The sequence below is a fragment of the Eucalyptus grandis genome, chromosome 4, assembly GCF_016545825.1.
Source record: "Eucalyptus grandis isolate ANBG69807.140 chromosome 4, ASM1654582v1, whole genome shotgun sequence".
Classification (NCBI taxonomy): Eukaryota; Viridiplantae; Streptophyta; class Magnoliopsida; order Myrtales; family Myrtaceae; genus Eucalyptus; species Eucalyptus grandis.
In genome coordinates, this window is record NC_052615.1 from 29095403 (window position 1) to 29108490 (window position 13088).

The window sequence follows — 13088 nt, forward strand, 5'->3', positions numbered from 1 at the left end:
CATATTCTCAAGTGGTGGGCGTAATTTGTCATCGTTTCCCATCCCCATTTCATAGAATAATGCCACCAAACAAAGAAGCATTAGCTCAAAGACTAATTACCATCTGTTTTATTGATAGATACGTGCGAAACGGTGATTGTTTTTTCCCAAATAAGAAACCAAAATGAAGCATATTCAAAGGTGGAGATATGGGGAGACTTCCGGAAGGCAAGGGGATTGGAAAAGGCTCGAGATCAAAGTGCATAGCAACCCTTCGCTAAAGGTGAAAAAGAATACGAATAACTTCAGTAGCTCACTTTAAATTCCGAAACATTAAACAAATCAAATCTCCCTCGCCCTCCTTGCCTCCTCTCTTTACCTATATAAAGCCACCGCCCCTTCAATGAAATCCACGAGTGGCTGGGTGGTGGAAGGTCACAGTATAGTAGGGTCCTGCAAAGGGAGAGCGAGAGCGGCTCCACTGTCTACTTATAAGCAGTTCCTTTCTTTTGTTTACATGTCTGTTGCACCTCACCGAGTTTTTCTATTCTCTTTCCTCTGGTTGGTTAGCAGATTTCTCAGGGGACTTCCCTCCTCCCTTGAGGATCCTTCTCTTGAAGCGATATGTCTCGAATGGGTAAGAGAGAGAGAGGAAGGGAGCTTTCTTCAGTCCACCCATGGGACGTGTTGGGTTTTAATTAGCTGCCGACTCATTCATCCAAATACCGAGCGAGAGCAAGTAACACAGCTCCGTAAATGAATGGATGATGCGGGAGTCTTGTTGATTCCCAAGCTTTCCGTGATTGGACTGAAGGGAGCTCCCTCTATCTACTCCCTCCTCTTTCCTTCTTCATCACATCATTCGTCTGGAAATGCTATTTAATGTTTTCCTATCTTTGTATTTTGGCGAGACATTATCTTTTTCCATTTTTAACTCTTCTTGAAAGCTCATTCCAGGGGTCCCGAAACCTTGTTTCGTCATCTTTTTCCAATTCTCGCTGTTTAATAGCGACAGGTACATAAACTTATAGGTACTGCTGCTCTTTGCTTGGATCCTCTGCACGTGTCACGGATCTAATATGTTTAGAAAGCATAGTATGTCTGTTTCTGAGTATTGTGACTAATTAATAATAGTAGAGGTCCTACTTCCTAATAAATTAGTTGAAAGGTGATCTCACGGGATAAATTTTCTCTGAACTTTATACTAACGACTAATAAGCTGAGTATTTGGATATTGATTTTGCTTGTTTCAGCGCCTATGGAATTTGCCGCATTTGGGATAATTATTATATGAAAAGGCATGTCGATCGTGATGTTATGTAGTGAATATGTGAATGGTTTTAGTGATGATGATGATGATGTTGTATGCTGAATTTTTCTCCATTTGCTCAGTTGGGTTTCACTCGGTCACTCAAACGCGATTCATGCACTTCAAGGAGGTAGACGAGAAAGGAAGAACCGACTCATTTGACGTTTTGGGCGTGCCCTTGTTACTTCTTATTATCTTGGTAGGTCTCCATCGGGATTACTTTCCCACTTTTCTTTTATAATTGAGATTACTTCTGAAAACATGATTACATCTGTCTTGATGTAACCCTCTCAGTTTTGTAGAGCAGCTGAAGTCTACGGCAGTCATCATCTCATATACTGCAAGTATCTAACCGCCCTCCCAGTCATCATCAAGGAAATTTGGGGTCTCCTTTTCGTGTATGTCGGTTTCTTAACAACGTTAGTGAATGTTATTATTACTATTTTCATCATTTTGTCGAAGCATGTAGGGTTTTACAGAGTATTTGAGCCCAACAACGTCATTAGGTTTTATTATGCAGCATGAATCTTTTCGTCAGTATTTTTTTTTTTTTTTTGGGTTTTGATGGGCCTCTTCATACGAGTTTCTTACATTCGAAATATATATAATTTTTATTTTTGGTTTTGAGCCTCTTCTCTTCATTTGAAACAGCTGGCTTGTGCACAAAACAGATGCAGACCTATTTGCTTTTGGTCTACAGAAAACAACAGACCAAACTCAACCACGAGGCTTAAGCAGCTAAGGTCAAAGTTTCTCCGCCAACAGCAACTCTCTTTCTGGGACAACAATTTCCCAGGGACATGCGTGTCTCACGCACAGAGGCCGATGCACCGATCTACCCTCCACGTCGCTCCAAAACATGCAGTGAAAAAGCAGTCGGTCGTGGCTAGGATGAGACCAGTATTGTTTTATGAAGAAATCTAAATTTGTCACTACTGTTACAATATCTGTGTTAATCTGATGGGGAATAAAATAATCTTTTGAAGTTCGTACCATATGGTAAAAGAGGTGCAAGGTGTAGTACGGTATATTTTTGGCCGAAAGTGGTGCGAACTTTTTATTCTAATTTATCAATACCTTAAGCGGAAAGTTAGGTTTTCGAGTGATATTATAAGCAAAAAAATGATGTGTGATCGAAAGCAAATGTTTGACTGGGAAAGCCAATGTTATTGGATATGAATTGGAGGGTGTTGTGAAAATTTTAGGACAAGATGTGGCTGAAGACCAAAGTTACTTCATGATATGAATTTAAACTTCTTAAATTTTGGCACTTTTTGGGTTGACGTCATGACTTATCGTATCAAAGAAAATTCAGAAAATCAAGTATATTAAGTGATGCCACCTGATTAGATGACATTTGATAAGTGATCTTTTAAGTCCACACTTGAAATAATAAAGTTCAATGCATATTGTTTTGTATTTCTTGTTATCCTTGGATAACCTAATGCCTATACACAACTATATATTTGGTTCTAAGAAGTCAAGCAAATTGGTGCCAAGCTTATAGTTTTGACATTTGATTTTACAAGTGATTCAACTAGTCTTAGACGCATGTCAAAGAAGATGAGGGGTTTTCGGGGTGTGATCCAACGGAACTTCGACATATGTGGAGGCGATGACACTTTGGAAGCATGATCCATAACTTCGGTGGTATACCAACAGAAAGGCTTGGAAGCTCGATCCTTTCCTTTGAGAGTCAACCAATTTGATACATGTAGAAAGCTCTTGATACCTCTTCGTATAATTTCTCGAATGTGTTAAAGTAGGCAGTTCTATATTAGAAGATGGAGCGATATTCACCGAGGCTATACTTTTGGCATTGATCATTAGGATTTTTAGAGAAACATCTCTCCTTTTGTGCTTCCTCATATAGCGGAATTCAATGTAATATTCTCTGCAATATGTAGTTGCAGAGAATACTAGGAGACAATTCTCTCCCACATTGATTTGATGAATATCTAAAAGAGAATATGCAAAACAAATAGCTAATTATTTTTGCTTGTTATGATTGATCATTATTAGTAATTTCTTTTTATATAAATTCTTCAATCAACGACTCGATTGAAAAAGATCGGATAAGAAGCAGCATAGGCGAAAAATCACTAAGTGTTAGATACTAGCTATATACTTGTTTTTCAATTCTTTGTAACAGTTGTGAATTGTTGATACTAGCTATATACTTCAATTATAGGTTTGTACAAAATACCGCCACTTAATAAAAAAACACCCAGTCGTTCGTCTTCATTTTTAGTTTATCTTTACATTTCTTGTATCTTTTTTATGATTGGTAGCAATTGTTTCCAGTCTTAGTACCTTTAATTTTCTCATCATTTACATTTCTTGTCCCAAAATTGACCGATGACCTTTCACAACTTTTACTTGTACATATCGATAGATCCATATTTAAAAATATATTTCATCGACACTTTTCGGTAAAACAATATTCATATGCTATTATGAAAATTTTCAATTGATTTTGCGAGAGAAAATATGAGTATCGGGTCACTGTATTTCTGCTTGGCTCTATTTTCATCCTTGCCCTCAAATGGAATTTCATTAACCAAATAATTAAACATTTACTTGGTCAAGTCAAATGATAATGAGATATCTGTTGGTTTTGAAAATTCCCATGTCGACAGTAACACCTGATTTTGAGGTTGCTTTCCGCAGTTGGAATTAGGCAAGTTCCCACATTCAAGAAACAATTTCCGAATGGATTAACTCCAGCGGCCTTATCGAGTTGTTTCGGCTTCATTGATAAGGTATTTACTTACTCATTGCATCGCCAGGAGTGTACAAAGCCACTCTCGGAGTGTATATGTAATGCATAATGACGAAACGAACAGTTTGCAAGAGTTTATGTTCGCCAATTTTTTACTCTTTTACATTAGAAGTACGGCTTGTAAAATGTGCGAAAATGGAATTTGTTGTTCACATTTTATATTTTCGTGCAAATCCCTAAACTTTAATCAATTTCGTTAACTTAAATTTAAGTCCAATCCATTAAAAAAGGGGTTTATTTATTTATTTATTTAAAGAAAAGGGTTTACTAGCATGTGCAACGTATCAAAATCGAAATCAAAGTGAAGAGGTCCTTTTCCAATAATTTCTTTTGAAAGCCTGCAATAAGCAAGCAAACACGGAATTGGATTTATGTGTTTATTTGAGCGTCGCAAAAGGCAGACATACACATCTTCAAAGCCCCTTTTTTATGTCTTGTTGCGAAATTTGCTTCTCCTTCCTCTTTGACTTCGGGTCTGCGGTCTCTCTCGAGAAAAGATGGCGGTTTTAAGCACCGACAAATGGGACGAAATGAAAATAGAATGGAAGAAGAGTTATGAAGCTCTTTTAATTCTTGGGTTGGATTATTATAGGAAACAATGTGAGAGTATGAGAACAGTGACACCCATTATGGCTCTGAAAAGAGTTCCAGAGACAATAACGTAAGTGCATACTTGAGATGAAATTCTATGTTGAAGGAAGTTCTTGTACCATTCGACCCAATGAAAAAATAAAGAACGTTCTTGTGCCAAACAAAAGTACGGAGTGATTTTCTTTGTCTAGTTTAAATGATTATTTCATTGGAATGCCAACTAGGTAAGGAATAGATATTATCTACGCTCGAATCATGTGAATCCAGTTCACATAATCATGTGGGTTGCACCTCATTCAACGATTCATATGATCTAGTATTATAGGTGTAGATAAGATCATTTCTTATATAGGAGAGAAGTTCTTGTACTGGACAAAAACATGAAATGTTGAGCTATTGATTGTTGAAAAAATTATACTAAGCAGTATGCACTTTAGGGTAAAAAATCTTTTCACATGCGGCCTTGTCCGTTATTGATCTGATGGCTACTTGATTAGTGAGGGAGTAAGTAGTTAAAATCCTCGTATAAAGGGTAAATAAAACCGCCCTTGTAATTTTTTTGAATGCCAGTGCTGTATGTTTTTCCTTGATTGTTCATCTCTTTCTTTATCTTTTTTGCTAGATAATGTTTTAGATTAACTCTTGTGAATCGATTTACATACCACTTCACAATAAAATTTTTATGGTGATTTTCTTTCCAAAACATTATTTCTTTGATATATAAATACACGATAAGATCTTCTAAGATCAACAAGGCCTTTTTCTTTTCCAGCTGTTTAAGTTTTTGAGTGAAAGTATCTAATGATTCGGTAAATTCTTAACTTGTCAATCAGATAAAAAAGTAATATGAATATAAGTGCCCTACAATGTGAGACTAATCTTTTCTAAGCATAAAGAGGTGATGTTATTCTCACTTTAAAGATCACTATGTGAGAGCTCAGGACAAGCTCTACGAGATTCCTTCCACATTGCCCGGAATGGACTGCTTCAAAGAAATGCTTAAGATAAGCATGGGGCAACTCGAAGATAATTTATAGTAAGAACCCAAGTCAGAATAATTTATTTTAAGCTTTCTCGAGTGAAATATTCAAACAATTTTTAAAAATAGCCGCATGCTGTGGAGATTTGTGGTACTCAATGTTAAAAGATTAAAAACTTACATGTCAAAGGACCCCTACGCCAATTGTCTAAACACAATGAAGGAAAATACATCACCATTCTTCTCCACCCAACACAACATGGGCCCCAAAAGCAAACGAAATATGACTTTAACAATATGATTAATTGATTTTAAAATAATATTTAACAATGTATTCGACTGCTCTTATTGACCGCTTTTAAGGAGAATCCAATTTTGACATATTTATTAAAGTTTGATGTCGTGAAAGGTAAAATATTTGGTGGGACTGCTGCCAAATGCTTTAAAAACTTAAGCTGTTAAAATATTCCAACACTCTCCATTCACAAGTTGAGCTTTGACCTAAAACTAAGCGTGAAAATACATGATTAGAGAGGCGAGTAAAAGGCATGGAAAGCTTTTAACCCACGACCTCTTGCTCCAAACTATGAATATTCTATGTGACTGCCGCTAAATATTGGAAAAGCTTAAGCCGTTCAATTAAAGTGTGATTTAACGTCGAAGATATTTTAATCGGAGGAACATAGAGAAAGGTTACCCTACGCCCATCAAATTAGACTAGTGGGTAGTTGATAAAAAGGCCAAAACGAGCATGGGATGAAAATGCATGAACATGTTAGGAATGGGGGTCGAATTTCTGAGCCGAAACTTCCCTCAGCCTCCCATCCTTTTTCCACTCTCGTGCTACGTCTCATTGGCGAGAACTTTACCAATGGCTCGTCCTCACGCCATTGCGGATTCTTTGCACCGTCTTTAGCAAACACCAGGCACTGTTCAGCAGTTGACATGGCCCCCTTGTCGTTATTACATTTCATATGTTCTGCGGGGAATTTTCCACGTGCTTCGTCCCCGACCGTCCTCCATTGGTGGTGGCCATAGGCGTGCATTATTGCGCGATACTGAGGGAAAAACAAAGGGCGAACCACGTCCCGCTGCAGGCCCAAAAGAGGTTCCTTCGAAAGGGGTGATCAGATTCACCTTGTCCCAGACATGTCGTCCCTGAGAAAAAGGTGCATTTTTCAACAATTAAAAGCACTTCGACTCTGTATGATCAATGGATGGGAATTAGAAAACGAAGAAAATGCGAGGCCGATGTCATATTCTTCGAGCAGATTTCGTGTTGCGAACGGAATGATGCGCCGTCCAATTCGCGTATGTATTTGAATATATTAGAATGAAGTATTCTCTGAGCGGTGCCTATAAATTTTTCCACATAATTGTTGTTATAGATTGACAACTGCTGATACATTAAAATAATGTTGCATTTATGCTAAAATATTTGGAGCTTCATTTTCATTTTATTTTCGTGCAATGCACGGCAACCGCCTTGTATTTATTAATTAGATGAATGGATTGATCTATTCCCTAGTTGGCCGGCAATTTTTAAACCTAATAGCAGTTATTTTTCATGGCATTGACTTACTTTAGCAAAGTAGTTTTGAAACTATCGTGTTTCAACAATACTATACGAATACGATGTATGTTATGGAAATTGATGAGAAAAAATGAAAAGAAAGAAGTACAGATTTGTTGATGAACACTGTTTAACCTAGAAAATATGAGCTCAATGGAAAATTTTACGAATTCGGGATTCGGGATTTACTGAATTAAGCAAGACTTCTGCGTCTATCAAAAATTGCAAATATTCTTGAACGTAATCAAAATTGTAACCTCAAAACGCATATATCTATTGTCCCATGCCCAAAATGGTGGGTTTCTTTTCCATGCTAGTAAATTCTCATAAATGTTAATAAGTGTCATAAAATTGTCGATAAAAATGAAGATAAGATGACTTATTCTTTTACGTAACTTGTCAGTAAATTACCGATAATCTTACTAAATTGCAATTTTGTTGTTGTTGTTGTAGTTCTCAAATAAATAATTTCGTGCTAACTTATAGAGTTTTATTTTGTATAACTCACTAATATTCAGATTTCTATTCTTTTTAAGGAAAATAATTACCAAAAAAAATGTCTTTTAGATTTTTTGACTTTCGGTTTATGAAAACTAAATTAGTCAAGGAAAATATTTTCTATCAATAAAAAAATATTTTCTAAAGTGGAAAAAAAATTTCCGCTTTTCAAAAAGTGAACTCCTTCTTTCACTTCAACATTAAGCACTTTCTTTTGCCAAACACCTTTTACTCTTTTTTTTTTTTCAATTTTTTTCTTTATTAAAAAATGATTTTTTTAAATTTTTTTCTTCTTCCTCAGTCCATTGCCAACCACAAGTGAACTCAGGCCTCACCTAACTCATGGGATATAGTGAGGCCCAAGCTCACCCTAGGATGTCAGGGAGCTTGGACCTCACTAGATCTAGTGAGTTAGGTGGTGCTTCAACCTCTTTGACCTCTGGCAACCTCAGGCGAACTTGAGCCTAACTAGCCTGTAGCAAGGCTCGAGCTTGCTTGTGGTCGATGATTGGCCAAGGAAGAATAAAAGGAAAAAGAAAAGAAAATTAATTTAAGAATAAAAATAATCAATATTCGATTTTTTGGTAATTTTCCCCAAAAAAATCAAATCGATGCCAAATGACGAAATATATTTTCCAATTCATTTTTTGATATTAGTTCATTTTCAAATTTTAGTCAAACGCTAGAAAATATTATCATTTTCCTATAAAACATTTTGTAAAACATCACATTTTCCACGAAATGAATGTAGCTCAAGTCTTATATAGAGTTACTAACCTAAATTGGAGCGGCTTACCGACTTTTGTCGACTAGGGTACCAACCGAGTTTGTGTTACCGAATCTTATTTGAATTATTTATGGTGCGTTTGGTAACGTTTCTATTCAAAAATTGTTTCCGAGTAGAAATAGTTTTTGTTTGAACAAAAGAAGGCGTTTGGTAAACTTGTTCCGAAAATAAAAAATGAACGAAATACGTTTAGTAAATTTGTGTTCTTTTTTGTTTATTTTAATTTTTAATATTTTTATTTTATTTTTCTTTCTTCTTTCTTTTTTTCTTCTTTTGGTGGTCGCCGGCCTCACCCATGACCGGCCGACAAGGGCCGGCGGCCTCGCACTGACCATAGCGAGGCTCGCCGGCCTCCAGTGAGGTCGAGCCTGAGCTTGCCCAGCCTTGCCCCACGCTGGCAAGGCTCGGCCTCGCCTTGGTTGGGCGAGCTCGGGCTCGCCGGATTTGGGCGAGCTCGAGCTCACCCAGCCATCGACGAGGCTTAGCCTCGCCGGGCCACTGCCAGGCCGGCGAGCCTTGCCAGGGGCCGGCGATGCTCCGGCGAGGTCGCCGGACCTCGACGGCGTTGCCCGCCCTCGACGGCCAATCGCTGGCCATGGCCGAGGTCGGCGATCACCAAAGAAAAAAAGAAAAAGAAGAAAAAAAGAGAATAAAAGAGAGGAGAGAGAAAATTTGTTCTTAGAAATTGTTTTAGAAACAAAAAACATATTTTTCTTGTTGCTCGTTTCTGTTCATTTTTTATTGCCTGGAACAAAAAAAACAGGATTTTTGTTTATAAACAGAAAAAAAGAACGTTAATAAACAGGGCCTTATTAACATTCGATTGATGGGCTCGAGACACCGGGACATACTATCGGTGGGCTTGCGTGATGACATAACCCCATTGGAACGGGTGGGGCCAAGCTCGATTTCTTTTGTTTATTTGAGAATCAAGATGGAAGGCCCTTCTTGGATCAGCCAAAGGCCCCAATCAATTTTTCAGACGAACTTGCACGTTTTGGGCTCGGACGTTAGGCGCTCTCCCCAAGATCCTAGACCCAGTCCAACTTCGATTCCCCCTTGCCTCCAAGTTTTTGTTTTTCTACTCACAACACTCTCGCCTGCTGGTTCATAGCTCTCTGCCCTAAAACTTTCAAAACCAATAGGATGCAAGATGGGTCTTGTCTTCATCTATGACAAACCTAACACCAAAGTCTGATCACGAGGATAAGGCGTTTCTATAATTGGAGCTGAGGAAGAACCAGCAAGTTCACACGCACATCTGATGGAAGAGCACGCGCTGGAGATGTTCGAAGTTGGGCCATGCGAGACTCCTCATCAAATGGGCTTCTTGATCGGCCGGAGGTTCTCGCGCTTGATACAGAGCAGGTTGTCTAGGGACCTCATCCTTCGAAACCAGCTTCTGCCGTGGGCAAGAGCTCCGGAATCACGGCCTCTCCTCGAAGCTCTCTGCGACCATAACCGGAACAAGTTCCCTCGCTACTGGGACGAGCTCGTCGGGAAGGCCGAAGGGGCTGACGTGCCGGTTCTTGACGTAATCCTCGTGCTCCTTTGCCGCTATCAAGAAACAGAGGACGAAAAAGAATTTTGTGCGATGTTATCTCGTTGGTTTTATGCTGGCTGCTGATATATCACGTAGCTTTGAACTGTTCGTGTGCAGAAACTGTTGATAAACTTCAGGAAGGAAATCTTACCCTTCATCCCGGACAAGGAAACAAAATCAAACTCGCCCGAGGAAGCCATCGAGTGTTCCGACGTACTGGTTGTTGGCGAGTTGATGGCCGTTGCCGTGCACAACGAGGATGCCAATGTTGCTCTAGTTGGCCACACGTATGGTTTGAATTTTACTCTGTGTCGAGATTCATGAAGTTCAACTTGAATGTACCGGCCGAGTTTATTTCACGTGTTTGCCTAATGAAAAGGGATGGCGGATGAGTGACTGCTGCTTCTGTTGTGGTATTATGCAGCTACTTAGTCAAGGGTACTCTGTCGAACGGATTGTGCTTCATTTCGTACAACTATGCAGGAGAGCTGCCGAGCTGCGCATTTGGATTCAACAACAACGGAATGGTAAGAAAGCTCAAGCGCATGCTGAATCAGTAATACCAGCGAGTACTTCGCACCCAATGCAGTATATAAACAAACACCATAAATCGATGTTGGGGAAGTTAGGGACAATAGCACGATAGAACCTCCTGAGGAAAAAACAATTCAGCCTACCATTAGACAAATCTCCTATAATCTTGGGTTCTTGGGTATTGGCCTTTGTGAAATTCCCGATGAATTAACTTATACCCAAAATGAGATGTTCAGGGATTTACACTCAATGCCGTACCTCCCTCTAAAGAAGAGATTCTAGCAGGCGGGATTGGAAGGAACTTCATCTCCAGAGATCTCCTAGAGGCAATGAGCATGACTGATGCGACCAGTAAGACCTTATTTGCGTTATGAATCTCACATCTGCTAAAATGGACAGTATTATTTGCTGATCTTCTGCTTCTCTATCAAGAAAATCCGCTCTGCAGAGGCATCTGTAGGACACAGCTACAATTTGATCGATCTGAAGGCACGAAGAATCCGCAACCTAGAGACCGCATCAAGGACCCGGCTTTCGGTTAATGAAGTTGATGAGACACCGTTCATCCATGCCAACATGTATCTGCATCTTCAAGTTAAGCAGGTATTTTACCCGCAACCCAAACTAGCTAGAAGATGACATCATGCCTGAAGCCTCACCCACTCCATTGCAGACATGAACAATTCAAAAGAATTACAGGCCAGAAATGATTAAATCAATAAAAAAAATAGAACAAAACTCAATAGGCTGGAGCCAATGGAAATTCTGAATCACCAAGTAGTTTTTATTTCCATTTACACCGGAATCTGCTAATTTGCTATTTAGGTAGAAGACGAGAACTCGATAAGCAGGCAAAAGAGAGCGGCTGTGTTACCAAAGAATTCTAAACAGGACTTCCTCCTGCTTCTTGGAGATACAGATGATGCCAAATATCCCATCTACATGACAGGTAAACCAGATGAGTAATGAGATAATTCTTTCTTGTTCTTCTTTATTTTGTCCTCTGTTCTAACTGTAACCGTCTCAAGGTCCAACGCTGTACACGCTGTGCACGGCATCATTGAAGGGAATCCGAAGAAAGGAGAAGTTTCTCACATCTTCTCTCTCTCGTCACCAGATCTCAAGAAGCTGTGCTGAAAGGAAGCAATCTTCTGCTCAAATTCTTTGCACACAAAAATGGGGATCTTAAATATGGTCATAGTATACTGGGGTAAAGCCAGCACAATTGTTTTAATTGGAATTTCCCAACTAGCTTTAGACATCAATGTCTCCTTCCAGCCCTAAGTTTCATGTTGGCTAGTATTCAAGCAAACATTTCTTTCTTGGATTGGTTCCAATCAGATGGCATGCCAAGGTATTCCCTATCTTCTCAATGATGCATACTCTCAAATTATTTGCCATGTTCTTTTTCAAATTCAATGGTTAGCCACTATTAAAAAGATGCATGATTTGTTCAAGTTGATGGCCTAGCTCACAAAGCAATAATGATTTAGTATGGTAGCTAGGTTCTGGCACTCCATAACTAGCCTATCTAGGAAAAAGATAGCATCATCAACAAATAATAAAACGGAAAGTGTAGGATACAACCCGTTCAACTTGAGACCTCTTACACTCCCCTCTTTGGACGCTTTGTTCATTAGCTAGGAAAGAGCGTTAGCCATTAAAATGAAGAAATAAGGAGATAATGGGTCACCTTGTTTGATTCCACGCAAAGGTTGGAATTAATGCAAGGGTTCTCCATTGACTTTCACACTAAAAGAGACCGTAGAAACACACTGTAAAATCAGAGAAACCCAACACTCACAAAAACCCATCTTTATTACCCATACTTTCGAGAAAGCACATTCCACCCTATCATATGCTTTCTGCAAATCTAGTTTCAAGATTGCTTAAAATTACTTCTTTTTCTTTCTTATCCTCAATTGGCCTCCTAAACAATTAGAATATTATCTTGAATTTGCCAACCTCTAACAAAGTTGCTTTGGTCGGTGGGTATTAACTCAGGCAGACAACATATTATACAGTTAGCCATCACCTTTGAGATAATTTTGTAACTAAGTTACAAAGGTTGATGGGTCTAACCTGATTCATGCTTTCTAGATTTGGTACTTTAGGGATGAGTGAATTATATGTTTTGCTTAGCAAGAGGTTGAGAGTACTAGATTCAAAGAAAGTTATAACTATTTGGACCAAATCTGACTGGATATTCGCCCAATGATCATGATAGATTTGGCCATTCAAACCGTTTGAGCTAGGAGCTTTTAATGCACCCATTTGGCAAGCCGTTTCTCTCACTTCCTCTATCATTATAGAGGCAATCGAACCTTCATTCATCTCTTCTCTGACTATGCAAGGGCTAATCGATGATTGGTTAAAATTCTCTTGAATCCACCGATTTATAGAGGATTGGTAAAAGTCAATAATATGTTATTTCAACAGGCTAAGTTCCCGACACCAATTATATTCGTCAACTCTTAACATTTAAATCCTATTGCACTGTCTCCCCTGAATAG

The 13088-nt window shown here is 38.8% G+C and overlaps 2 protein-coding genes across 2 annotated transcripts; both read left to right on the forward strand.

The window, feature by feature from the left end:
* The first annotated feature begins 427 nt into the window (after positions 1-427).
* LOC104441689 lies at positions 428-2424 on the forward strand. The gene is made up of 4 exons (XM_010054877.3): positions 428-994; positions 1372-1487; positions 1583-1686; positions 1940-2424. The coding sequence occupies exons 1-4, from the start codon at positions 862-864 to the stop codon at positions 2028-2030; spliced, it is 444 nt and encodes a 147-aa protein (XP_010053179.2). The 5' UTR covers positions 428-861; the 3' UTR covers positions 2031-2424.
* Positions 2425-9762: 7338 nt separating this feature from the next.
* On the forward strand, positions 9763-10949 carry LOC104443109. Its single transcript, XM_018872243.2, has 4 exons — positions 9763-10032; positions 10159-10328; positions 10466-10568; positions 10812-10949. The coding sequence occupies exons 1-4, from the start codon at positions 9763-9765 to the stop codon at positions 10947-10949; spliced, it is 681 nt and encodes a 226-aa protein (XP_018727788.2).
* Positions 10950-13088: the final 2139 nt, after the last annotated feature.